General features: G+C 37.0%; 2 protein-coding genes across 3 annotated transcripts in view; one reads left to right on the top strand and one right to left on the bottom strand.

Annotated features, from left to right (window-relative positions):
- LOC105458645 (EF-hand domain-containing family member B-like) overlaps positions 1-26,584 on the bottom strand; it is a 53,841-nt gene that overhangs the window by 13,642 nt on the left and 13,615 nt on the right. The window lies entirely within an intron of this gene.
- LOC105458623 overlaps positions 2,476-26,584 on the top strand; it is a 28,150-nt gene continuing 4,041 nt past the window's right edge. The window contains exons 1-2 of the mRNA XM_011704093.1: positions 2,476-2,920; positions 21,448-22,518. Coding sequence (XP_011702395.1) covers positions 2,753-2,920; positions 21,448-22,518 — 1,239 coding nt within the window. The 5' untranslated portion in view covers positions 2,476-2,752. The remainder of the gene's footprint in view (positions 2,921-21,447; positions 22,519-26,584) is intronic.

The raw sequence follows: 26,584 nt of genomic DNA on the forward strand, positions 1-26,584 counted from the left end.
TCTTTACGATTTTTTATTTTTTTCACCGCTCATGATCGATTGCATTACTCTTATCTCCGCTATTCGTACCTCCGTTATCGAAAGCCGCGGATGTGATCAAAATCAAAAAGTGATATTGTATTTTGGAAAGTTAAAAAGTTTACAGTCACGTCGGCTATACTACTGTCGTTTCTCTCATTTTACGTGATTGGAAATTAATTGTGTGTGTATAACTGACGGAGCACAGAGCACAAGAGATGTGCATGCATACGGGAGACGAGTGCACGCAGGTGCACTCCGCTCGAGGGCGGGAGGGGATAGAGCAGCGAGACATGGGAGGAGTTCCCTGCGAGTGCTCTCTCCGTCTCGTCGAAGAGACCACTCTCGCGGTGGCAGAGGTGGTCTCTGCTCACCTGAGCGTTTCAGGTGGCAGTCGCCCTGCTGAGTCGTTCAGCGACGGGTTCTCCTCGCGTGAGCGCCGCGAGCGAGCGCGATTCGCCACAGAGAGCACACGACAACGACGACAACGACGACGACTCCGGAAATTTTGAGATCTCCGCGAATACGGGACCGATTGAGATATGTCGAGCAAATCCGCGAGTACTCGCGATGCGGCCCCGAGAATCGCGGATCAATTCGCTGACGATCTCCCAAATTCTCCTTCGTAGATCGATGGGGCATCCATCGTATTTGTTTTTGTAAATGCAATCTTGAGTACGAGCTATACGAGTTTGACACTTAGATCTAATTAGTCAGACGAGAGTAATGCAGTAGGATTTTAGCCTAATAAAGTTCGATTAACGAGATCGTTGTGAATTGAACTGATTTAATCAGGGACACTAATTATTAAGTCAGACTGGTTTGACTAGAGGAGCGGATTATCGATGAAGTATAGCTGGTTGATTTGATATAATTACGTATTTTCGAGGCAAATCGACACTTTCGGTGAAATCGTTTAATTGATTTAATAAGTCGGAAAGATTTTCAATGTTTATTGAACTTCCGGATTTAAAAATATCGCAGAATCAAAACTTTTGTGATGACATTTTACGAAGGACAATGTGACGCATCAATATGACGAAGTAACCAAGCAGGTATTCTTTCGCCGGTTGTGATAACTCATACGCGTCGATTGAGGATTCGAAGGCGGATCCGCAGCGTGGAAAAAAAGTGCACGCCCTCGGGTGACTTCGAGATCTACTAATTGTGATCGAGGAGCAAATAATCTAGGAGAAAAGGTCGGCGCTCGTTAAACGGGATGATCTCGACACGGTGGATTCGATGGCGACGTGTGCAAAGCATTCCCCGGGCGGCGTATAAATTTGTCGTGAAATCGACTCGTCCAACTGCATTCTGACGGAATTATCAGGGGTATCGCGTAATAACGAGCAACGCCGAAGCGGCAAAAAGCGCACGGTTAAAGAAACCGATCGCGGGAAGGAAATCTCAAGTCAAGGAGTTTATGGGACTGCTGCCGCCGTGGACGACGGAGCAGCACGAGGAAGAAAAGTGCCCGCGTGCGCGCATGTTGGTCAATGAAAGCGCCTTATTAAAGATGTATCAATGTAGGATAGGGATGGACATGCGTTGACCGGGAACTTTGTGAAACGCGAACAATGCCGTACGAGACGGCGGTGTAATTTATTTAACGAAAGTAGAGACGCTCGGTGGATTCCGCGCGCTGGATTTTTCCGAGCTTTCTCTGACGAAGGAACAAATGATTTTTAAGATATCTACGTAGCTCGTGCCTTATATCAATTTTCGAATGTGTACAAAAAACATAACAAAAAAAAAGATGTAAATCAATCCAAGTGTTAAATATTCATTTAATTGACATTTAAAAAAATTTGTTCGCAGTTTTCGTTAGAATACAATGAAATTTTTGTTCATGTAAAAAAGAAGGATCGCCAGCTTTAAAGGTCTGCGAAATTCGAATTTCTGCGAGTCCGATTCTAGACTCAGTCCGATTTTCGGCGACATCCGGCGACTCGATAGAGGTCGGCGACCAGAAAGAAGATTAATTAATGGGCGGAATGAGATTAGGCGGGATTCACTGAGGCTATATTGGCCCGATCTGCTGATTGTCGAGTTAATTTTAACGGTGAATTAAAAAGCGAGACTAAAAAAAGCGAGCAAAAAGAATGCGGCCCGTCATAAATCTTACAATGACGATGTGACAGCGGATACCAACACCGTTATCGCTGAAAAATGCCAATAATTATATGGCTATAAGTCAGTGTCAGACAACAGAGTCAACAAATGTCACCTGTAAATGCGAATCGATTGATCGCCCGTCAACAAAAGTTCGCGTGCGTAATAATCGTAAGGTATTCTCAAAACGAGCGAAATATATTCCGTTGCAAGAGAGATTGTATAATTATTAATGTCATCGCATTACGAATGCGCGCGACGCAAACTGCAACGTAGACGACACTGAGCTTGCTCGAGAACGGGATAAAGGATTTTCCGTGCTCGAATTTTACGTGCGTGAGTGAAGAGAAAAAGAGTATATTCGAAGATCTCAAGATCTCCGCGCGAATTTCCCCGGAGGATGGTTTTACGTGAAAGCTGACGTGGCGCACGGTGGAATGGACAACGACAATTCGACTGAAGAGCAGTCGTTAAGAACTTTCGAAGTTTTGCAAAGATATTTCCTTCCCAAGTGCCGCAAAGTCGCATGCAGATGAGGTAGCCGGGTACTTTCGACCAGGGGAGTGCGTATATTTCCGCGTGTGTGTCCCGAACGATCATTGATCACGCGAGCAAGTGGAGCATGATGGGAGAGGTGATCCGCGTTTCTGGGAGGGCGCCGGACGTCGGTGACATCCTGAAGGAGGCCATGCTGTCGCAGAGGTTCGCCGATGTGGCCCTGTGCTGTCCGGGAGGTCAGCGATTCCTCGCGCATCGTCTTGTTCTGTCGGCAGCCAGCTCTTATCTCCAGGTAGGTAAAGTAAAAAAAATAAAAAAAGCGCCTGTCTATTACAATTAATTGATAGTTTCGTAATTAACTGGTAGTAAGTTGTTATAATTGGCAGTAATTAATAATTAAATCAGTCATATAGTCTGCAGAATGACGCAGATTAACTTTTTCGAAACAATTGAGAGATCGAAGAAACGTTAATCTAAGTTTTTTTTAATATTCTTCTTTGTAACGCATTTTTATTGGATTAATTGATTAGAGAGAACTGGATGTTATATATGGATATATATATATATATTATTCGCTGATTTTCCCTTCTTTTTCGTTATTTATTTGATAATATTAATGTAATACGTTATCAAATAATTTAAAAATAATCTGAAACAAAGTTGATATTTTCATAATTAACGTTTTTATAACACTCGAAATAACGATTTACCTTAACAGAGTTAACTGCAAGAGAGATAATTATATTATCTTGAATTTATATACGCGACTTATAGAAGGTTTCGCAACAGTGACATTTCTCAAGTGCGTTTTATCGCGCCTGAGAGAAGCTCCTATACCATACTGTTACTCGTATCCTCCGTCCGTAATAGGAGTCCGTACAATAAAAGAAAATGCGGCTCGCGCTGCCATTTAATTAGCGGGGTTAGTTACCGGATAACAGACGGGGAGCTGTTAATCCCGCACTCATGAATGCAAGTGCATTTCGCGACGGATGTTTCTCGCGTCTCGCCCGACGCCGCGGGCGTGCGCTTGTATTGTATATTCGGCCGCGCGAATCACTGCACCGCGTCCGCGATTTTAAACCCGCGATTGTGTGCCGCGTCGCCGCTGACGAGCGTTTAATGCCGCCGAATTATGTCACGCGGAAATAAAGATAATGCGATATCGCGCAACACACGCGCACTCGCGCTCGAGTGTGCTTGTTGCTTGAAACCGCGCTGCGCTGCGCGGCACGTTACGATGCGCGCGCGTCGCGCTCTTGCGAACTCACCGCCGAGAGTTGCGCGATCGTTAAACTATTGCGCCACTATAGATTGGAACATGAGCGCGAATTTAACGAGACAGGTGCGACTCATATACGTAGACTCGGCGATATTAATGTGCAACAGGACATGTAATCCTAATACTTCTCGGTGTGCACATCCTCCGAGAATCGATTATTTCTTAGAAAGAGTTACCCTATACATCGAGTCGACAAAGAAAGTAAATCGATTATTTCTTAAAGACTCGTAATTCTGTATTGAGTCGACAAAAAGTAAAAACCTGTCTCATTTCAGTTAAGGGGGATTAGATTGTAATAAATTGGAAAATCAAAATTGTAAATACTAAGTTTGCCCGTCTGTTATTTACCCGAGTTTCTTTCGAAACTTCGCTCTTTCCCTTCAATTTCTAACGCCACTTGACTCCATTGTTACCGCGCGATTATTAGTCTTTTGTATCTTTTTGCACCTAATTTCTCGCGCGTTTAAACCTGCTTTATTATACGTTGTGCGTTGTGCTCATTCGGCCAAACGAGAATTCAATTATAATACATTGGAAACTATAAGATTGTCCGTTGTTTATCTGAATTCTCTGGAAACTTTTTTCTTTTCCTTTAATTTCAACGCCACTTGATTCCGTTTTTATTGCGCAATTATTGGTCGTTACATCCTTTTACACCTAATCTCTCTCGTGCGTTTAAACGCACTTTATTGTACGCTTCATTGTGTTCGGTGCAGTTAAACGAGAATTCGATTGTAAATATTGGAAATCTAGAATTGTAACAAAAATAAGAGATTGCCTATTATTTACTTGAATTCTTTCAAGATCTCGCGGTATCCCTCAAATGTCCTTTAATTTCCAACGTCACTGAATTCCGTTATCATCAAGCAATTATTAGTCATTATACGTTTTTATACCTAATCTACCGCGTACTTATTTTATTTTACGCTCCGTTGTTTTTATCACATAAAACGCTTAAGTGCAGTTTTACGTGAGTAGAATCTTGTTGCGAAAGGAAAACCTAGGAAATAAATCCCGATGCACTTCAGCGTACAACGTAATTACAAAGTAATGTCGCGTCAGCGACGTGAAAATTGTCAATTATGCGTCGCTGCCGCGATTCGTGCCGTGAATTGCGCTTTCTAAACTCCAGCAAGCGGAATGCCGAAAAGAAAAATTTCCCGTACTTCCTCACAAATGGAAATTCGTTAAACGAGCTCAGTCCACTCGTCTTATTGACGTCTCACTTTAGTCTCCACTAAAATTCTTGACTTTCTCAAGGAAGGATTTAATCGCGAAGCATTAAACGTATCTCACTTAATTTCTGCGTGCATTGGCGATGCGGGGTTGATTATTTTTTTTAAATATGAATAATACCGATCGCTTCGAAGGCGGAACTAAGAAGCGGCAGTTGCGATCGTGCGGCGTTAGAAAGGCAATCGCTCTTCCCGCGTCTCACGTCAGAGAAAGAGAAAAAAGAAAGAAGGAAAAGGAAGAAAACGAGGTCCGCAAAAGGTTTGCTCTCTTGTCGCAACAAATATGGCAACCTTGACTTCAATGCTGGCAGATACCCAGATCTTCGATGCCGTGTAGCTTGTAGCGGCGCATTTCTACGGCGCTAGGCAACCCTTTTGCGGTTTCTTGGAACGCGTACCGAGACGACCGACCGCGCAACGCATCTTTCCGGTACTGCCATTCGCGGATTCCCAAGTCCCGGCATCTCGATTTATTACCGTTTGACCCAGTACTTGTTTACTCCACGTGAGATTTCCACTTTTTTGTCGCGATCCTTCGTGCGTCGTGTAGCACGAAAAGAAAAAATAAATAAATTTTCCGTGCCTCATTATACTGTTTCTTCAAAAAAAACCACGTAAAAAAATGAAATGACAAAGTCAAAATATCTTAAAATTTTTGTTACCTATAGACTTTTCCAAAATTGTATGTATTTTAAATATATGTATTTTTATTTGAATTTTAACTATATTTTTAAATTAATTGAAAGCATTATTGACAAAGAAGGTCGAGAATACTTTTTATATTAACATATTTTTTAATGAAATGCTGGGAAGAAAATTATTTTACACGCGCATTCTCTCTCTCTTTTTCTCTTATCTTTATATAATTATATATTCTATTTTTATTAAAATATTTATACATATAATAGTTTTAAAAGTACAATTGTGGTTTGCCTTTACATTTAAGACAGAAAATATTTCTCTTTTTATCAAGCAAGGATGTTGTAAAGGAAAGATATAAAATATAATTTTATAGTTTTACGATGATAAACAAATGCATTTAGAGCAATCTCCGGTTTGTTCATCGCTCGAAGCAGGCTTTTCATTGACGCACGTCTCACGGCTAATTAGCCAGTTAATGAGCACCATAAAGGATTGATATCCGGTTTTGTATAGCAATTCAGTCTAATAATGTTTTCGCACGGTAAAATAATTCACTATACAAACGGAAACAGAGAAAATGAAATGAATAAACGAATGTGAGTTGTTAAATATCTATATGATTCAGCCACGATCTCGTAATGGGCTCCTTATTGCAAAATAAATCGCATGATTTACGAATAACACGCTACAGCGTCATCTCGGAACTGGCAAATTCACATGATATTCTAGCGCGAATGGCCTGATTAATGCATATAATTGAGTGCGTATATAAATATGTATATATACGCATACTTATTTCATCTAAAATTTAAAATATGAGATAATTACAAACTAAATTAATAAAATTTGAACACGAATTACCTTATTTAATAAAAAAAGGGAGGGGAAGAGAGAGAAAGAAAAAGAGAGAGAGAGAGAGAAAGAGAGGGAGAAAGATTATAAAATACAGAAAATATTACATGTTGAACAGATTCATCGTTATGAAACACGTTGCGCGATTTGTAGACATGATTGCGCTACCGGCTTTTTACATTTGGCGTTTTTTTCATCTCGACGAGCGTGGAAAATCACACGTGCTTTAATTAGTGCGACTGATACAATTAGGTGAAGCGGGCTGATTCTTGCAGTCGCGAGTGAGAAAGTATTGTCATAATGAAACACATTTAATACATTGTATTCTTAATGTAATAAGAGAATTTTGTGGAAGTGTATTATGATACGCGCCTCGCGCGCAGTAGAACCTGAAAGAGATCTTAAACCGGTTTACACGACCACAATAATTTATTTTCGGTCTTATTTGCTCTGTTGGATCACTAACACAGAAAATTACGTTTTTTTACGTTTAATTTAGTTACGCTACGTGAAATTGTCGACGCCCAAGAAAAATATTACGTTCAGGACCGGAATTCGCTACAATCCGAAGTAGGATTTATGCATGTATGCATTTGGCCTGTTTCCTCCGCGGCATTTTATGGCTTCTTTATGGCCACTCGCTACATTAACGACCTTATGAATATTTTCGGGTAATTACGTTTTTTTTCTTATTCGTTAATCTCGATGATGATCGGTGTTTTTATCTTTCGCAAACAGTCACCAGTTGAAAGAAATTTCTGCAGAGAATTGAGAGTTTCCTTTTGCCGCTAAAAATGTAGTAATAATATCGATAACAATATTTTAAAGTGTTCATGATATCGAATAGAAATATCGACATTAACTTCAAATACTTTTAAAATGCAAGTACAATAAAAAAATTATATATAAAAGAATCATTTATAATAATATAATAATATGCTCTAATTATAATCCAGATTTTATAAAAAATATATATATATATTGGGAAAGTAATTATTGTAATAATTAAACGCGTAATTTTGATATATAATAATAAGAAATGTTTTTAAAGTTTTGGAAATCACGCCGCGGGGTGAATATCTAGCGTTATCTGCTATGATGTATTATGCTGTGATGTATAAACTGTAAATTAGCATGTTTTTTCCGTGATATCTGTCAACGGGGTTCAGTAACATATGGTCGTTAGACGAGTACATAGACGAATGCTTGTGTCGTTTTGCAGCAGTAGTCGTTCATGGTGTGAATCATCTTTTAAAGATATTCTTACAGATTAGAGTCTATCAATCCAATGCACATATACAACTCTTGGATTCCGCAGAGCCGTCAAATACCTCACGCAATCGTCGAATAATTTCATTTTTCCACATGAAGAAAATGATAACTTCTCGCGAATTTACAGCGTCTTCCGTAGTCACAAATGTCACAATATTAACACCTGGGAAATACGTCTGTACTCGCCCAACGACCATACATTACTGAATCCCGTTGACAGATGTCACGAAAAGTATGCTGAACTTGTGTATACATCACAGTATGAGATAACACTAGATGTCTGGCTCCGCGGCGCGATACCCAGAACTTTGGAAGCATCCCTCGTACTTGAGATACGGCAGCTCGTGCACCTCGTGCAAAAAAGATTAAGAATTCTTGGATTATTTTTATAAGGATTATTTTATAATATTATAAGAGACGAGAAAGAGAGGAGAAGCCTTAAATGGCCAGCGATGAGAAGTTATGGTCTTTTAGTGCGAGTAGATTATAGTGTACGTACATATTGCATTTTACAAGCGTCGTAATTTTACGCAGAATTTAATTGGATTATATCTGTCTCTTATTTTCGAAGGAGCTTTCAACTTCCCGTTACTAAACAGGAAATATGTGTTTCATAAATTTGATACTTCAGGATATTGTTGTTATGAAAATTATTTCAAAATTATTAAATAATATTTTAACGGCAGATTTTTTGTCTCAAGAATAAAGTTTTATTGATACAAAACACTTCTCTACGGAATTTTATTTCTTAATTATATGTGCACACGTACGGACGTGCATCGGCCATACAAACGTGCAATTTAAGAATTCGCGGTTTATCTTCCGAAGAGCTGATAGAAGCAAAAAAGTCTTTAGCCGTCGTGTGTGATGAGGAGTTATGGCTTTCCGCAGCGGGTAGATTACGGTGTGTCCACGTGCGCTTTTTGTGAGCATCTTGCCACACGAGAGCGTGTTTCTCATGGCTCGGCCCATCATTAGGATGCCGGCGCAGCACGAGATCATTCATTGCTTAATTAACATTATCGTAACTTGAAAGAGAGCGACGAACCGATGTTTCACGTCGGCGTGTATTGCTCATGTCAATCGGAAAGATACGACGTCGCATGTACGATCTCGATCGCGGCTTAAAATATCTTTCCGCATGTGCACATTTTCTCTTATTGCTGGATCATGCTTGTATATTGTGCTCTAAAACCATGGATGTTTGCCTTCAATTTTAGACGTTCGGGAAGTTTATAATCTACACATTATTTGAAGACGTATCTTACAAAGAAAGATGTACATATCTTAAGAAAAGGGGATGATACATTCCTTTGAAAGGAATCGCGACTTTTACATTTATTATTAAAATGATACGAAACGAGACACATAAGTGTTTTTTCTTGATAGACATTATGTCAACTTCAAACTTTCATATTATTTACATAAATTTGCTGGGTTAATTTATCCGTTTATTAACGAGATCAAAACGATCGAAAACGAAGAATGAGAATAGTTCTCAGGAAGTATATATTATTAAAGTTATGTCGTATAAATAGATACATTGCAAAATATCATATACATTCGCGCGTTTGAATCGCAGTAATAAGATTATAATGAAACTAGGAGTAATTAACGATGACATACATAGGGGAGACAGTATAACGGCAGAACCGCAGTGTCATGCCGATGGCGGCGTTTTAACCGCAGCAATGTTTTGCATCCACTTACACCAGGAAATGCTAATTAAACTACTACGAAGTTGAAATTCACCATGGATTTAATTAGACGAAGGCCAACAGGTCACAATAGGAAGATCGAAAAGATCAAGATTAATGTAAGTGTAGGATATAATTTGAGAAGTAACGTTTGATTAAGAAATCTAATTATTTTTATTTTGCTAAGTTTCTAAGTTTTATTTTTATTTTTGAAAAATGTTTGTATTAAAAAGTTATTTGAAGGTAAAATATTAACGTGATATTTAAGGCATCAAACTACATATCGAAAAATCATATTTATTTGTAAGAAAATTATACTATCGTTTTATTAAAAATAGAAATCTTAAGTTTTCTATTTCAGTTTTATAAAAAATATTTTGTAAGTCTTATCGAAATTCTAATTTGAAGTGATCTGTGTTTACTAGAAACTTATATTATTTAAATAAAATTATCATAAAGAATATTTACAGATGCAGTATTTTAATTCTAAATTTCCTAAAAATCCTAAAGGCATTTAATATCGATGAATTTAAAAATTTCATAAAATACGCGCACACCTACTAATTTCTATTAAAGATTCGAAATAGTCATATTTCAAGTGACAACGCCTAATGACGTTAGAACATGATTTATATATGGTTTTCTTCATGAGCATGTACATAATTTTATGGCATCTTTTAAACCCATAAAAAATTGTGACGCCCGTTAGAGGAAGCTAATTGAAGATAATAGACTTTCAGTTCGTTAGAATCACCAATGGAAAAAAGGACGGTCCAGCAGTTGTCCATTATTACTAACAGTAACGGGCTATTAATTCGACATATTGTGAGAGAATAGCGCTTTTTTTCTTCTTTCTCGTAGTATAGAACTTTAAGCATAATGTACATCAGTGAAAATTTTTTTCATCACATTATCGAATACACTCTTCGATTTCAAACATATTTTTATTCTTACATAATAATTTTTATTTCCATTTTTTTGTACGTCAAGTAATAGAGTGACGTTAAAAAACGACATAGATCAAAATATATGTCATCCTTTAATCACTTTAATGTCATCCTGTTACTTGGAAAGATAATAGACTTTCAGTTCGTTAGAATCACCAATGGAAAAAAAGACGGTCCAGCAGTTGTCCATTATTACTGACAGTAACGGGCTATTAATTAGCTCATAATCTCATAAACTCGATATTCATTTTCATACAAAATAATATTTAATAATACATATTTAAAATTATAAATACATATATACATATTTATAATAAATATATCTTTTTAATAAAGAACGATGGATATTAAATTGGCTGATTTTTACGTCTAAAATAGCAAATAAAAGTAATATTTTTTTAATTTTAAAAACGATGTTTTTTATTAGTTTTAAACTGCTAAATTTTAGATACTGACCTTTAAGAAATGCCAATTTATGGGAGAATTATTAAAATCATATAGTTAATTAAATATCTATATAATATACTGTAAATTATTGTTGAGCTTTACACACAACCGAATGTATTAATTTGTGTTTTCTTGCTAATAAAATATGATAATGCTCTCATCTCTAATAATTTATGTTTCTGCTTAAAAAACACATAAAAAAATTATTAATATCTGGAAACAAAAACATTATCGATAGGAACTATTTTAAATCATGCCGTTAAGGCTCGTCCCATTCATGTATTTAGCAAGTTTCATATGCGATTTTAAAATGCTAAAAAATATTTATATATATAAACATTTTTATATGTAAATATATTTATATGTGTACATCACGCCTGTAAGAAAGTAAAAATTATATTTTCCAAGTTTCTATAAAATAGAAACTAGCAAAACAAAGAAATGTTAACTTTTGTTCCAACACTTATTTATTTATAGCCATGTGAAAGCTACTATTTACACACACGATAAAATATTAAACGTGATGAATGACGTGATTATACTTATAGATGTGTGAAAACGATATAATTCTTTAGCAATCTCTTGCAAGATTTTGTTCATAATTGCGAAGGATCGATCTTTCGTGATCCGATTTTATCTTGCCTGGGGCAATTTCGTTAAATTTCTAACATATCACAAATGTACCGTTACGAAGTTTAACGAAGCGATCGATCGATTGATCGATGATAATCGTTCGCAAACATACTTGCGTTGCGAACTAAGAGAGTTGTAACGATATTCGCGCGTTTTATCTACAGCGAGCATCTTCCGCAGCTATTAATTCATGCGGCCTGGCAATATTCTCGGCACGGATTCGAATCGCTTATGTATGCAAATCAGAGCTGGCTCTAGACCTCTCCTAACGTTACTCTCCGGTGTAACGCACTTCCCAATTCGAGAGGATACCGTTCTGCAGGCTTACATGCAAATGCGCATTATTTATATTTATTTACACCGTCGCGCCGTTTCACAAAAAAGATCAGTCTTTGTATTGACCTGAATTATGTTCGAAATAAATTTATAAATTTACGGGAATAACTTCTGCGAGATGAAGTGGATGGGATTGGAGGCTACTGGTGGTTCTCAGAACGTTCGTTTATCCGTCCGACATGTGAAATTCTTCTGACTGCGAATGTATCTCCTTTCTTTTTCTCATCAGAGCTTATAAATTTTGCATTTAAATTCGGCGAATTTACGGCCTGAATACTGGCTAAAATATATAAGTATTAAATATGTCTATAGATGTTTGGTTGCTGACAGGTAGGATAAATCAGCTAATTTATTCATCAGATACATTCATAAAGCGAGAAGCTAAAGAGAGCTCTCATCAGAATTATGAAAGATTAATGTTGCGCGTGCGGGCGTTTATAGAAGCCAATAAAAAACGTATATATATACGTATATATTTGCGTACATTTTGACGAAAACTTTATTAATAGACGGATAAATGTATACACTATATATACATGTTTATCGCATTATAATACAACTATGGATTTCTCATTTGGCTTAAAATCAATATTTTATCAGCGAGAATATAATAAAAGTCCATTAATTGCCCGCAATTTGTCCATTTTCAATAATTATCTTGGCAATCAAGGTTTGAGTTAAGATTCTGTTAGAGTACATAAATATCACATAATGCAAAATATACACGCGTAACATAATTCATTAAAATATATAAGTTACAAGTGATAGTGATAAGTAAATGGCATAAGGATATGATTTTCATGTGTTACGCTAGATTACTTATCGTTGTCGTTAACTACCGGTTTTAAGAATTTTCTATGCGCAACGTGAAAGAAATATTTCCAATCTGCTGGGTAAATTCGTAAATCTAAACTTCCGACAACGTGATAAAGAGAGAATGTGCCTCTATGTGTAACCAGTTGCGAGTCGCTCTTCGAAATAGGATTCTTACACTGAGAGAAAAAAAAATGTAAAAAAAAAAATATTTCTTGACCGCTTGCTATACACAGGTCACGAATTAGCAAACACTTGTTTGTTAGTTTAACAAAATACTTGTTAATTCACAAAATATCATGTTAATGTTGTATGTTTAACTCAATAATATATATATAATTAAACTAAAGAAAAACTGTCAATAAAACGCATTTAGTTTATACAAACAACTTTTTTTCTTAGTGTAACAATTCGCATTATCGGATAAGTAAAATAAGTAGCAAATATTAAAGTGAAATTATAGTGAAGATAAAAAGTTGTAATATTTAGATATTGCGTAGAATATGCAAAAGAATAGGTAATATTATATTAGATTATTTCTTGATTCTCTGATATGGAAAGAAAAGATTTAGTCGAAAAAAATTATGCAACACACGAAGATATGAGAAGTAATATATAAGTATAATATGAAATGTATTTCATATATATAATATATCTTTAACAGATTTTATTTTTATCGAATTGATTTCATTAGTGTTTTAATTTTATATAATGTTGAGAAAATTAAGCTCACACATTGAAAAGTCATATTATAAGCGTTTATTTTTTCTCAATCGCAATCTACAAGATTACAATTAAGGCGAAATCTTCGAATGTACCGTTCCGTCGCGTGCAATTCGCAATTCGCGATTCGTAAAAATAAATACGTCGATATCGATCACTCACTCGAATGCGAGCCTTCACTTATTAGTCCGCATCCGTTCCGATCGCCAGGATGTATATACGTAATTGCTATCTTCGGCATGGGTAGGAATAACTAAGAAAGTAGAAAACCTGACGCTAACAAGAGTTACTTTTTCAATCTTACGGCGAAATTAACCCTAGAACGCAGTGTATACATTCTGTTATGCCAATAATATGCTGTCTTACGAACTCCGTGCCGTCTTTCCGTTCGCGTGAACAAGACAAATCTATATTGCTGGTTTAGAGTTGCGTATCAAGTATCTGTACTAACATATGAAGATCGATTCACTTGGTGGCGATGAGCTCAGAGGAGATTCATTCCTCTTTTTTTTTTCTTTTGAGATATAATGTTGCGGAACTGGAATATTGAATCTTGATATACCGGTTCTGAAGTAAGCCCCTCTGCAGCTTCGGCTAATATTTCAAATCATAACATGATACGATTGAAGTCCTCTTATTAATGCATTGTATTTTTCACGTCAAAGAGGGAGATAGACGGGCTCTAGTTGCAACGACAAATTATTTCATTTAAAGCGCAACTGAATTGACAGAATACTGACGGCTGGAAAAACAACTGGGCAGCTGAGCGTAACAGCGACTGTACAGAAGTGTAGTATTACAAGTTATATATCAGCGTTTCCGATCTACAACGGTGTAACAATTGTGCCCTTTCATTTAGCGCAGGCCTGAAGCTATCATACGTTAATATGGAACTGATAAAAAGCACCATTCGAAATAACCGCCGGCAAAATCGAGATTAAATATTTTTACCTTCTCTGAGAAGTCAAGCTCTTATTGTAAAAATTATAAAGGCCAGTATGACCTAATTATATATTAAGAATCCAATTGTTTTCAAGTCTCTATGCCAAGTTTCTTTTTCCACATTCGAGTTTTTTCCACGTTTAAGTCCCTATTTTCATTTTGAAGTTTTATCTAAGGTTTTATGAGTTTATGAATTTAACCTGAGGTTTTATAAATTATATGATAGAGAGAGAGAGAGAGAGAGAGAGAGAGAGAATATTTTCCATTTTCTATTTTATAATATTTTATAACATACATATATTCTGTTATGACAATAACATTATGACGTTCTAAACCCATTTTAGCCCATATTAATATTATGACGTTCTAAACCCACTTTAGCCTATATAATTTACTCCAGAATTCAAAATAGGATCATATAATGCGAAAAATATATAAAGAATCGGAATATGTGTATGTAACATGTGCATATAAAATATAAATTAAAATATACATATACGTATATCAAAATATACGGGGTATATGAATTTACAAATAAAATTCTGTCTTGAAATCTGACGCGAATTACAGATTCCGTAATTTTAAAATTCTTACATAAAGAAATCTCTTGAAATCTCTTTATTAATATACATATATTCCTGTTGAGAGTTGCATATCAAATATCTATATTAACGTTTAGAACTTGATTCACTAAATGATGACGATTCGTTTCGTTCCCTTCCTTTTCGTTCTCTTTTCAGTCACAATATTGTGAAACTGAACATTTTTTTTACAAATTATGACATCTCCTTAAGACTTTGAATAAAAGCAGGCGCCAATATTATTAATTGCAAGCATGAGAAATCTTGCAGCCGATGAAGATTAATTATATTTTTCAATTCTCCATGTTCTATTGTATTCTAATAGTATCGCATTCTCTCTCAGTTAGGGTCAATCGCGTAAGATCCCCGTTGTAAATGCCGCGGGCGGCCGATGGCGCGGCTTTTAACACCGTACGTCACTCGCATAATGGCCCGTTCGGCGGCCGGTTATCGATATTCGCCGCGGCGTATGATTAATAGCCGATATTGTTGCACGGTGATACCTGTATCTCACGTCTCGGTCGGCAGAAATCGTTACGCTTCACGCTCGCAGCTCGCCTCATCGCTCATCACGTTTACGGCTCCGGCCTCTCGCGTGCCGTAAGAGACGTTTAAATTCCATACGTTACGATTCGTACGAGCTGGTCGTTAACCGTTTCTTAACCGTCACTTATGCTTTCTTGCATAAAGTAGATGCCGGCCGCATCTGTCTTACGTGAACGCTTGTCATTTACAATCTAAGCAAACTGAAGATGCAACATCGACAAATTGAGATAGGATAAATAAGAATTAAATTATCTATGGCACAATATCGACTATCGACTTGAATCTGATTTCTCCGCGGCCTGTATATGTATTTCAAAATACGAAACAAGAACAGTGTGAAATTATCGAACGTATAAGAAATACATTAAGACGCCTTGTATATATTATGAACGTTGAAATAAAATTAAATTATCTACGACGCAATATCGACCGTCGTTCTTGTTATGCTCTTAATTTTCTAATTTAATTCCCATTCATCTTATCTCAATTCCATCAACGCGTTCGTGTACACAAGCGCCTACGCTTATATGTATCTCTCATTTTTGATCATTTCACATTGTGTTCCTATTCCATATTTTAAAGCAAATGTGACTGCGGAGACAAGCGACAGATAAATTTACATTAATATCGCGTTGCATGGGAATGCCTGTCATTTCTTTTATCTTAACGCGGAAACATAATTTGCATTCGAATTATATTCTCGCGCTTACACAAAAGTGTCTTTCTAGTCTAGCGCAACCGTAACGGTAGCCAGTAAATTGACGATGCCCATTACGTGTAACATGAATCAACCCGGTGGATTACAAGCACTCAGACTGCATTACGGAATAACGTGACGTTGACGACATGTGATGTTGACGTTACACATCGTGCGAAATGGGCCCTTAAACGGAGGCGGCCGTTCCATTTACGCTTACCGATCCGTCTCCCTCATCCCTTCCCCCTCTTCCCTCCTCTCGTCGCCGATAAGCGCTTACGTTCGCCGATTCGAATAATTTCAAGCGGCAAACTGGTAGATTAAATCGTGGCTCTCGGCATTTTCTCAGTGTCGGAATCGTATAATTATTGGTCTTAGGCATAATATTGCGAGCGCGCGGATCGAATGTGCATGTATATGAGGCGCTGCTTATTCGCGATGCTTTCTCGCGAATAGCGATATCGTAAAATCCGAACGATATTCGTTCGCCATTACACACCGCATTGCGGATACACGGCCATGATATTTGCGATGACCATAGTATTTGCGTCGCGTCTACATAGCAACGAGGCGTGGAAAATATGTTATTCTAAAAACCCAGATCCCGAGTTTTTCCCGTAATAACAATCGCCCCCTGCTTGTTATCGTTAACCGCCCGGTGAGCGAGATCGCGTGAGGTGTGAGTCCAGAAGTCCGAACATAACGATTGTAGAGATTTTTCCGGAGAGACTTCATTTACGCCATTTGATTTAGAGAGGAAAAAAAGATGTACAGAAAATTCTTCACAGTACTTTACGGAACTTAAGGTGCTCATTAGCATCAATATTATTAAATTGCTTGTCAATTTAACTCGTGATATCACGATTCCAATTTCAGTTTAGGGCTGTTTCAAGATCGACAAATAATCGATTCGCAGTTTATATGAACTGTGTGCCGATAATACGTACATACAAATTCACACAAAAATATTATCAGGCACCAAGATCCGCTTAAACCAAACAGGCTTATTTATATTGCTAGTTATGTACAGACTTATCATAATTTAATGTTAAATCACTTACAATTAAAAATTTATAATTATAATTTAATGTTAAGAAACTTTTTTAAATAAATTTCTAATAAATCGCGTTCTTCAGTTTCGAGCCATTTTAATCATTGATCCATAAATTTCTCCCTCTGTGAAAAGGCGATCATCATCTCTCTCGTGATATTTAATCCATAATTATAAATATCCATGTGTCTGTTATCTGTGAATATTAACGGTTACTGATTTCAAGCTGTGCGAAAATTTTTAATCTGCTTCTATTCACACGTCAGTCCGTCACGCGCGAACTGAAGAATCGGCTCCTCCTGTGCGTTCAATCGCGCGAGATTGCCTCGCGTTTGCAAAAATTCCGCGCAACACGCTGTCGTGGGATATCGCGAAACACCCGCAATTACGCGAGGTAGGTGCGAAATTTCGCGCGTTATTTTCACGAAAGGCTAAAACCGATCGAACGCGAAAATTCACTCAATCGCTCACGCCGTGAAAACTGATACACGATTACCGTAATTATGACGATCTAATCGGTGTTCTCGATCGCACCCTGAATTTCGTAACGTGCAGATAGGATAGATCGCATCGGATGGAAAGCGCGCTTCGTCAGAATATCACTATGATTCTGATTAATTGGTAGATCCCGGACTGCGATGCTTCATGTACAATAGATTGATCTATAAATCTTTGGGAAACAGGCTTAAAAATTTTTGCACAGCTTGACATCATAAATCGTTCGCCGGTCACACAGATATTATCCGTAGATATTTGTAATATTTATCGTAATTGATAGATTCTTCGATCATGTAATCGCTGTATCGTGCATGATGGATCGATATAATATAGGTAAGTTAATAGAAATAAACTTAAACTAAGAACAGTTTAAGTTTCTTTCGCACAGTTTAAAATCTTGTAATTGCTCATAGATACCAGATATGGATATTTGTGTATATTTGTACCTATAAATTAATGTAATATCCGAATTACCCGAAATAACTGTTATATTCAAAATCACGTTTGATCACGCAAATATAAGCTAGGATAAGATTGTAAAAAAGTTAAGAGTGTAAAGTCTCGTAGCTCGAATTTAGGATGAAACAAAGGCGTTACATTACTTCAGGAATTAATTAATTTAAATTAATTCTTTACAAATTAACATTTTACATAGAAAATTATCTATGCAACAATATAAAGTCAAAACAAAAAGTATTGTGATGAAATATACGATTTACTGGGAACTAGAGATAAAGTCGTGGGTACTAAATGTGTTGAACACTTCAGATTAATATTATTTCCAATTTTTGTGAACTCAGATAAAAATTTTGATTTATGTGAAGATTTATGCGCGCACGTTTTACTTGACCCGAGACGTTACCCGTGTTTCTTGATAATCACTTCTGACACACTTATAATGAAAATGGTTTAGCAATTAGCAATTAGCAGATGCATTATAGCTAGAATTCAGATAGAGATATAATGTGAATTATCTCGGTTGCACGCAAGAAACTCGCAGAAACCTAGCAAACGCTACATCTACTTTGTACCGTACTCTCTAATACTGCGAAAGTTCGTAAAATGTGTACGAGGTAGAGGCAACATGTTGCGCTTATTACACATATATCCCTAATTACATCGACGAGGTGCATTGATAACCACATGTATTAGCCTTGATTATCCCGCGATCAAAAAACGAAAAAAAAAAGAGGTAGAAAGATGGAGCTTACTTTGTATTTGCATTTGATTATATATTCGCCTGCGCGTTCGTGATGGAGTACATATTCTGGCTGAAGGCGTTGCAACGTTTCCGGAAATGTTTACGATTCAAGTGCAATAAGCGCAAATACTAACCCTAAGTAATTGCGCCCGAGAGTGCACTTCTAGCACATCGAGGAAGAAAACTAAAAAGCTGGCGCGGCCTTGTGGCACAGGGGTGTAGCTACCTGCGTATATAATAAGAATGCAAACGCAGATGCGTATGAGAACAGGCAACCCACAAACCCATTTCTTCTTCCTTTTCGTTGTAGAAGAAAATCAGAAATGCGCCGTAATTTTAAATTTGAAACACATTATCATCGAGATATATGATCTTCGTATAAAATGTATCTTTAATGTAAAGATGCTTCTAGGATAAAACTTCGATAGTGATTGTTGTTTCTTTGCAGTATTAAGTGTTAAGCATCTTAAATTAAAAAAAAATTATAAATTGGAATTTTTATCACGATAACATTTATTTTTAAGTCTTATAGTTGAAGATCTTCCAAAGTTATAAAATTTGTATTGTAAAATAATAATAAAATAATAATTATAGATTATATATGTTATATATGTATTTACATATATGAGAGAGATGTTGTTATTATATGTTGTAAAAAATAAAATGCGGGATTTACGGTAAGATTTTTGTGAAAGGTTTGAAAGTCATTCCTACGCCACTGAACGCAACGGTGCAGCAAAGCTGCAGCGAGCCGCGGGCCGGTTTGAGAGCCAACATTTAATTTACGTTCTACGTGCAGGAATGATGCTCCCATCATTTTTCGACGCCAACGATCCGTTAAAATGGTTGCGAAACGGTGCGAAGAAGAATGATTGAAGACTGAGACCTCGCGGCAAACATAATATCAACATGGAATTCGGAAGTAAAAAAAAATATTAAACTTTTATAGAAATTTTGAATACTTCAACACGAGTACGCGGATAATGCGGTACAAATTGCTGCGGAATTATATTTTTTATATATTTAATATAACAACATATCAATATCAATCTTACGAAAATAGAGGAGTTTAGACAGAGTTTATAATTTAGTTTCATGTACAATCTTATACTGATCTCACGTTAATGCAATGTATTAATCTTCTATTAATACATGATAGGACGAAAGTGCACAGCGATTCTCACGTAATTAACATTGTGTGCGAACGGCAGAAGTTAATTCAAGTTGGTTCCCTGATCTCGACGACCAGCCAATAACGGTTAATTATCGCCTTAAAAAAATCGGAAAGAGCCGTCGAAGCGGCCGCCGGCCGCGTAATTACAGTTATCTCGATGCAGCACGATCTTCAAGCTTACAACAATGAAATGCTCGTAATTCATTGTTGTCCATGTTTCATTATCCGCGTGAGTAACAACGGAAAGTGGAATGAGGTAAATCAAACGCACGATATTTACGAGCGCATAAAGCGCTTTGAACGGTTCATAAGTCCAAATTTACAATTCTTCTATTAATCCAACTGTATATTCATCGATAGATCGGTCAGAATTTTTTTTTTTCATTTCCATTTTTTATATGTATTATTTTAATATATGTAAATAATTATAAATAATGCTGTCTTTTTTTATTAAAAATTCTGTACAAGATTTCTTTACAAAATTTAAAAATTTATCAAGATATTAACGATATAATTCTTGTGGAAAATGTAGGAGTTTTGAATTAATTTTAAAAAGCAAAATGTAATGAGAAGAATTATTTAATTAATCGCAAGCTAATTGCACTTTTACGTTTAAAAAGAGAAACAAAGAAAGAGAGTTTATTCTTGTATGTTTTATGATGTCAAAGATATCGCAGAAAACTCAAAACATTTCTTCTCATTAAGTTTCCCTACTGTATGTCATTGCCGTTACATCAGATAACCAAGGAAATATATGTACATATCCATATATTTCTGCAAAATGAGGGCACTCCACAAAATGGGAGCACTAATAAAATTTGGCCCACATATGCAGCCAGCGTGCATTAACCTTTCCATAACTCGGTGCGTGCTCTTGATACATGTTATTACTGCGCACTACTAAGTCATAAAGAAATCTTCATCAATACGGAAACCGACCGACCGCAAGTCATCTTTTATCTATGTTTCTTTGGTCTCTTTGGCGTCATGCTAGAACTACTCGTACCATGTACATTTCCATCAAACCAACTTTTCTACTCTCCTTTTATGTTTAATATATTATCTAATAGATAGCTAATTACTTAACATTTGATTATTTTTTCTAACGTTTTTTTATTCTTATAAATATGCATTTTCTCCTACATATATATTTATTATTTAAAATATGTATATATATATATTTATTTATTATAATTTAAAATTAATATCTTTTCCTCTTACTCTGGCAATAAACAAACTTTCATTTACAGGAAGTGTTGCTGGCACACAGCAAAGTTACCGCTCACTGCGAACCGATCACAGTGATCTTGGCCGAGGTGGAGGCGCCGGAACTCGCGGCTCTTCTTGGCTTCGTCTACACTGGAAGTGCTACGGTACCGCGGATGCGACTGGACGCGTTTCTACGTGCTGCGGAGGCCCTGCGCATCCGGCTTCCGCCGGTGCCGGTGGTGACGACCTGCGGCGAGCAAGCGACGGACTGCAAGCTGGAGGACGTCAAAGACGTCAAAGTTAGCCCGAAGTACCTGCAGTGCGATCAGTATCCTTGGTACCGATCGAAAAGATTGTGCTACGAAGACCCGTTTGAGAGGAAGGAGTCCTACATCAGGATATTCCCCACGGACGACGTCAACAGGAATGTGTTCAGGAACATCGGAGCGCTTCACGAAGCGAACAATCCTGGCCCGTCCTTCGGTCCTGATTGTCCGAGCACGTGGCCAATCGGTGGTTTCCTGCATCAGGATAGAGCAACGTGCGATCCTTCCGCGGACAAGAATCACAGCTCGATGATACTCGCCGACAAGAATCCGGTGATAGCTCCTAATAGCGAATCCTCCTTCAGTATATATCAACGAGGCGCGTGTCTCCCCGGAGGATCGTCCTCCGAAGGATACGCCGGTCCAGATACTTTGGAGAAGGTCAGGACGGGATACGAGAGGCTACACATGAGCTGCTCGACGGAGAAGCCGATGATGAACGAGGACGTTCTCGCGAGAGGATCGGGAGGGGGAGAGACTTGCGGAACGACGCGGGACGAGTGTCCATACCGGGGCACGGTGCCGTTGTCGTCCTTGCAATGTGCCGCCGCCGCCGCCGCCGCCACCGCTGCCGGTCAGACGAGGTCGTTCGAGATGCTCGATTACACCTCGCAGACTTCGGCGGGCGAGGATCTTAGCTGCGGCGAAAGTTGTTGTAGGTGGAGAACCGCTCGCAGGCACGTGGCGAATCGCGTCACCGCGTCACCGTGGCGCCAGATTGCCAGGCCCCATCATTCACCAAGGACCCCGCGGCCCATCCACGCGTCCCAACGTCACGTCGATGACGTGAGTACTTAGGCAAATATTAGCCCACGTGTTCCGTTTTAAAATCGTCGATCATCGATCGACATAAAATCGATCGGTCCGACCGAATCAATTTTAATTTCAAATTTTATTTATTCTGAGACCTGAGTGGTATATTTATCCGAGGATGTGTGTGGAAGACGGGAGAAACAAGTTAAGTCGCATATTCGCTTACTTAACTATTTATGAATCACTCTTGCAAATATGAGCAATTATAATGTGACCACTGTGCCACAAATCTAAAACACAAACTTTTTCCAAAGTTTTCTTACATAATTTTTACAACATTCCATGTTTATGTTACTTTCCCTCCAAGCTCCTATTCTAAACAATTTGATAAAGAACAATTAAAAAATTGTATGCAACGTAGAGATCCAGTTTGTTTTTTTAAAAGTGTATATTCCGAAATGTTGACAATCTTTTTGAATTGATTCCGTTATTTCTGAAAGACATTTTATGACGCCGTGACAGTTGGGAGACGATTTTGTTCCAATCGACACTTCCAATCACGAAACTTTACAACGGCCATTGAAAACAGAGGAGAACGTAGGCTATGCATACCCGATTAGGATGCCAGATACGATTTCGCCGACAGGTCGACTGTCGAAATCCCGTTGCCAGGGGATCCCGTATTCCCACGTATTTGTATACGAAAAGAATCACCATTATGGGAACTATGCCAAGGTGAATAACACTGAACTGCACGATCGAACGAACGCGTTTTCGTTCGATCGATGATAAAAACTGGTACGTGTCAAGTGACGAAAAAAAAAGCGGACCCGGACCACAGTTTTGTGAATAATTTAAGAAGACCTCATTAAGTATTCACGAAGGACATATATATTTTACGTACGATGATTTATGTTATCATAAATAGTAACGACAAATAAGCGCGTTAGAACCATTCACATGCCTGCACGTGATTTAATAAACGAAACGCTTTTCAAGCGAGACCTATATATATATAAAATATGACATTTAGCATATATACTTAAAAAAATCAATTTAATTTATATTTCTTTGCCTAAATGCATTTATGTAAATAGTTTTATACGTCATGTATATAGCATATATATCCACATGTTTTTCGATTGAATCGCATTCAATTTTTAAACAGCAAATTTATCGAGAACCATTAATCGCGATTGATTGGCTTGCGCTGAACCAACCAATTTCCGCAAAATGGTAAGACGAAAATAAACCGTTACACCCTTGATTACTGTGGCGTCTGTGGCAGAAGCGAAGCACTTTAAACCGACGCGGATGCGCTCGATATGTCATCGCCATAGCGCGTGAGATAACGAGAGAAAATGGTTTCAATATCCCGACCTGTCTCTATAAATCGCTGTAACGGCGGAGTTAATTAAATAGAAACCTCGTGTCCTCGCGTCACGAATCCAGTGACATTGGCAGTTCTTGCATTTCGATTAATTAACAAAGGAATGCATAATGGTTGTTTGGCCCTCGTTCCATTTTCACATTTGTTTATTAATCCATTTTCAGCTTAGAAAATATATTGATTGTAATGATTATAATTTATTATGTTTAATAACTCAACACCTCAAACGGAAATGATTATTGCGTATTTGCAAATAAGCTTTTAGTGTTTTATTATGTAACTTTCATACTATATTAATAGAATATACAAAGAAAGAGCTCAAGAACACAAAAAGAATTTTTTTTAATTAATGATTTTAGAACATACAAATGCATGTAAATATTTATTACTGTAATTAATTGTGCAAATAATTTCTTTATATAATATTTATAGAAAATTTTTAATATTAGCAATCGTAAAAATCTAGAATTTAAGTGTCATGCTTTATTATATGTTGATTGTTTCGATTTATATACAGTCACGATATAATATATTTACGATATCTTCTAACGGATGTGTCATACAGACATAAAATACAGCGTTATTTTCTATCGTAGATCCTCTATTTGAATCGGCGTGATTCGCTCGCGAAGCAATCATGATGATATATAATTCAAATTAACTTGCCTAATGAAAATTGTCTAGTTTAAGCCACTATTAGAAGATTATGTGTTGGATAAAATGAGCTCATGAATAAACGAAGATATGCGCAACGCAGGAAATACTCGTATGAAGACTATATATAAGTTACGATTTGCATAATATTAATCCTTTTTATTACCGTGACAAATTCTTTCCTTTCTCACATCTCTTTTTGCCTCTGGTTGCTTCCAATCGCGCGGAAACCACGCGGACAGTTCGAGTCTTTACCGAATCGACATTAATTGAAGAAAGACTGTCTTTAGCATCGTCTATCAGATTTCGAAACATATAATGGACAGTCATGAACAGAGCTCTCATACTTGCTAGGAAGAGCCTACGGCCAACAAAGATTATCTGTTATATGCGACATATCATGCGTTAAGAGTTAATTGAAACCTGTAAATGCTGAACATGCATACGAACGCGGACACACCGGAAGACTCGTGTTCGCCATTTGTTGATTCGCTCATTCGCTCCCTGTACACGTACATTACGCATCTTTACAAGTGACAGGGCGCCGCTTCCAGCTGCGTTGTCGCCCTTCACTCGGGTTCGATGCCGTTCCGCTTAATGCGGCTATCAGTTAGCTCGCTCGCTTCGACTGTTTATCAGGCTGCACCGCGCCGTGATTGCGCATCGCCAGCTGGCGATGCCAGCTGCGCGCACGCGCGCGCGCGCGCGTCCGTCATTATTATACGCGCCCGATCTGGTAGCGTTTTCTCTTTCGACGAGACGGGAGATGCGTGCCAGATTTCGTGGACCGTCGCACTGCCGCGACGCGATTGTCCGCTTACGCAAGTAGCGGTTCCTGCAGCTTGCGCCGCGATTGCCAAAGATTTCAACGCCGGATAAGAATGCAGCGTGACGCGATCGTCACCTGTGATTTTCCTTCGCGCGCAGCGATAAAATTGCTTCCGTCTATCGTAATTCTGTCTAATGTCCAGAATAAACTTCGAGCAAATTATTAACTTAAGGGGGGAGCTTGGTTTAGCACGCTGAAAAATTAGGTGGTTTTTGGAATTTTTTTTAGGAAACCAATAGGGCACCTATTCGTTTCCATTCAATTTTTTATTAAAAAAACATTTAATCTAGAAATATTATAGAATGTTTTAATCCTTAATTTAAGATCATTCGGATTGTTTGAATTTAAAAGATTAATTTTCGGAAAAAGATTATGTAATTGAAAAAAATCTATATTTTTCCTCAAAATAGGCATTTATCGATAAAATCAATATAATTAAAAGAAATAATAATTTATTTCGACAAAAGTGTTATTCGTCCAATAAAGGATACGCTGTAGCGTCTTTTTCACTATAAATCATGAAACGAAAAAATATAAGTACTTGGCGGGAGCCGCTACCGCGTCTCTTGATAAATATTATCATTTTGCAGCAAAGTATGTTAATCGTCTCGATTTTTTTAAGTGTTATGAAGATAGTAGAGAGTAAGAAATAAGGATTATAAATTTTATAATATATTATTTCAAAATGTTTTTAAAAATTTTTATCACAGGAGCTGTCATTCATTATACTTCTTAAAGAAGTTTTAGTCAGAAGTTTAAAGTCAATAGTAAAATGTATATTAATAAATATTTTGTTTTATTTATATTCAATTTGTATGTCTTATTTGATCATATTTGATAATTATTGTTTTAGACTTTACTACAACAAGTTTTAATTATCTATAAATAATAATACTTTTAAAGTCATATAATCATATAAATACTCGCGTTATTACTAATAAATTAAATTCGAACTATGTGACATTAATTCTTTCGATATCAAACATCTCTCATAAACTAGTGTGATAAATATCGACATTGTTTAGAAAGAAATTTAAAAAGAGCAGTTAACAAGATGTAGATCGTAACAAAAAAGGTAACAGAAAAAAGTCGATATGCAAGTTATGATCCAAAGCTACGAATTCCGCGTGTGTCCTTTCTGCACGCCGTTACTTAAAATCCAGTGAATGCACAAAAATATTACGATAGGTATATCTCGAGATACGTATTTTATCTCGTGAATTTAA

This window comes from Wasmannia auropunctata, unplaced genomic scaffold, assembly GCF_000956235.1.
Source record: "Wasmannia auropunctata unplaced genomic scaffold, wasmannia.A_1.0 LD336101.1, whole genome shotgun sequence".
Taxonomy (NCBI): Eukaryota; Metazoa; Arthropoda; class Insecta; order Hymenoptera; family Formicidae; genus Wasmannia; species Wasmannia auropunctata.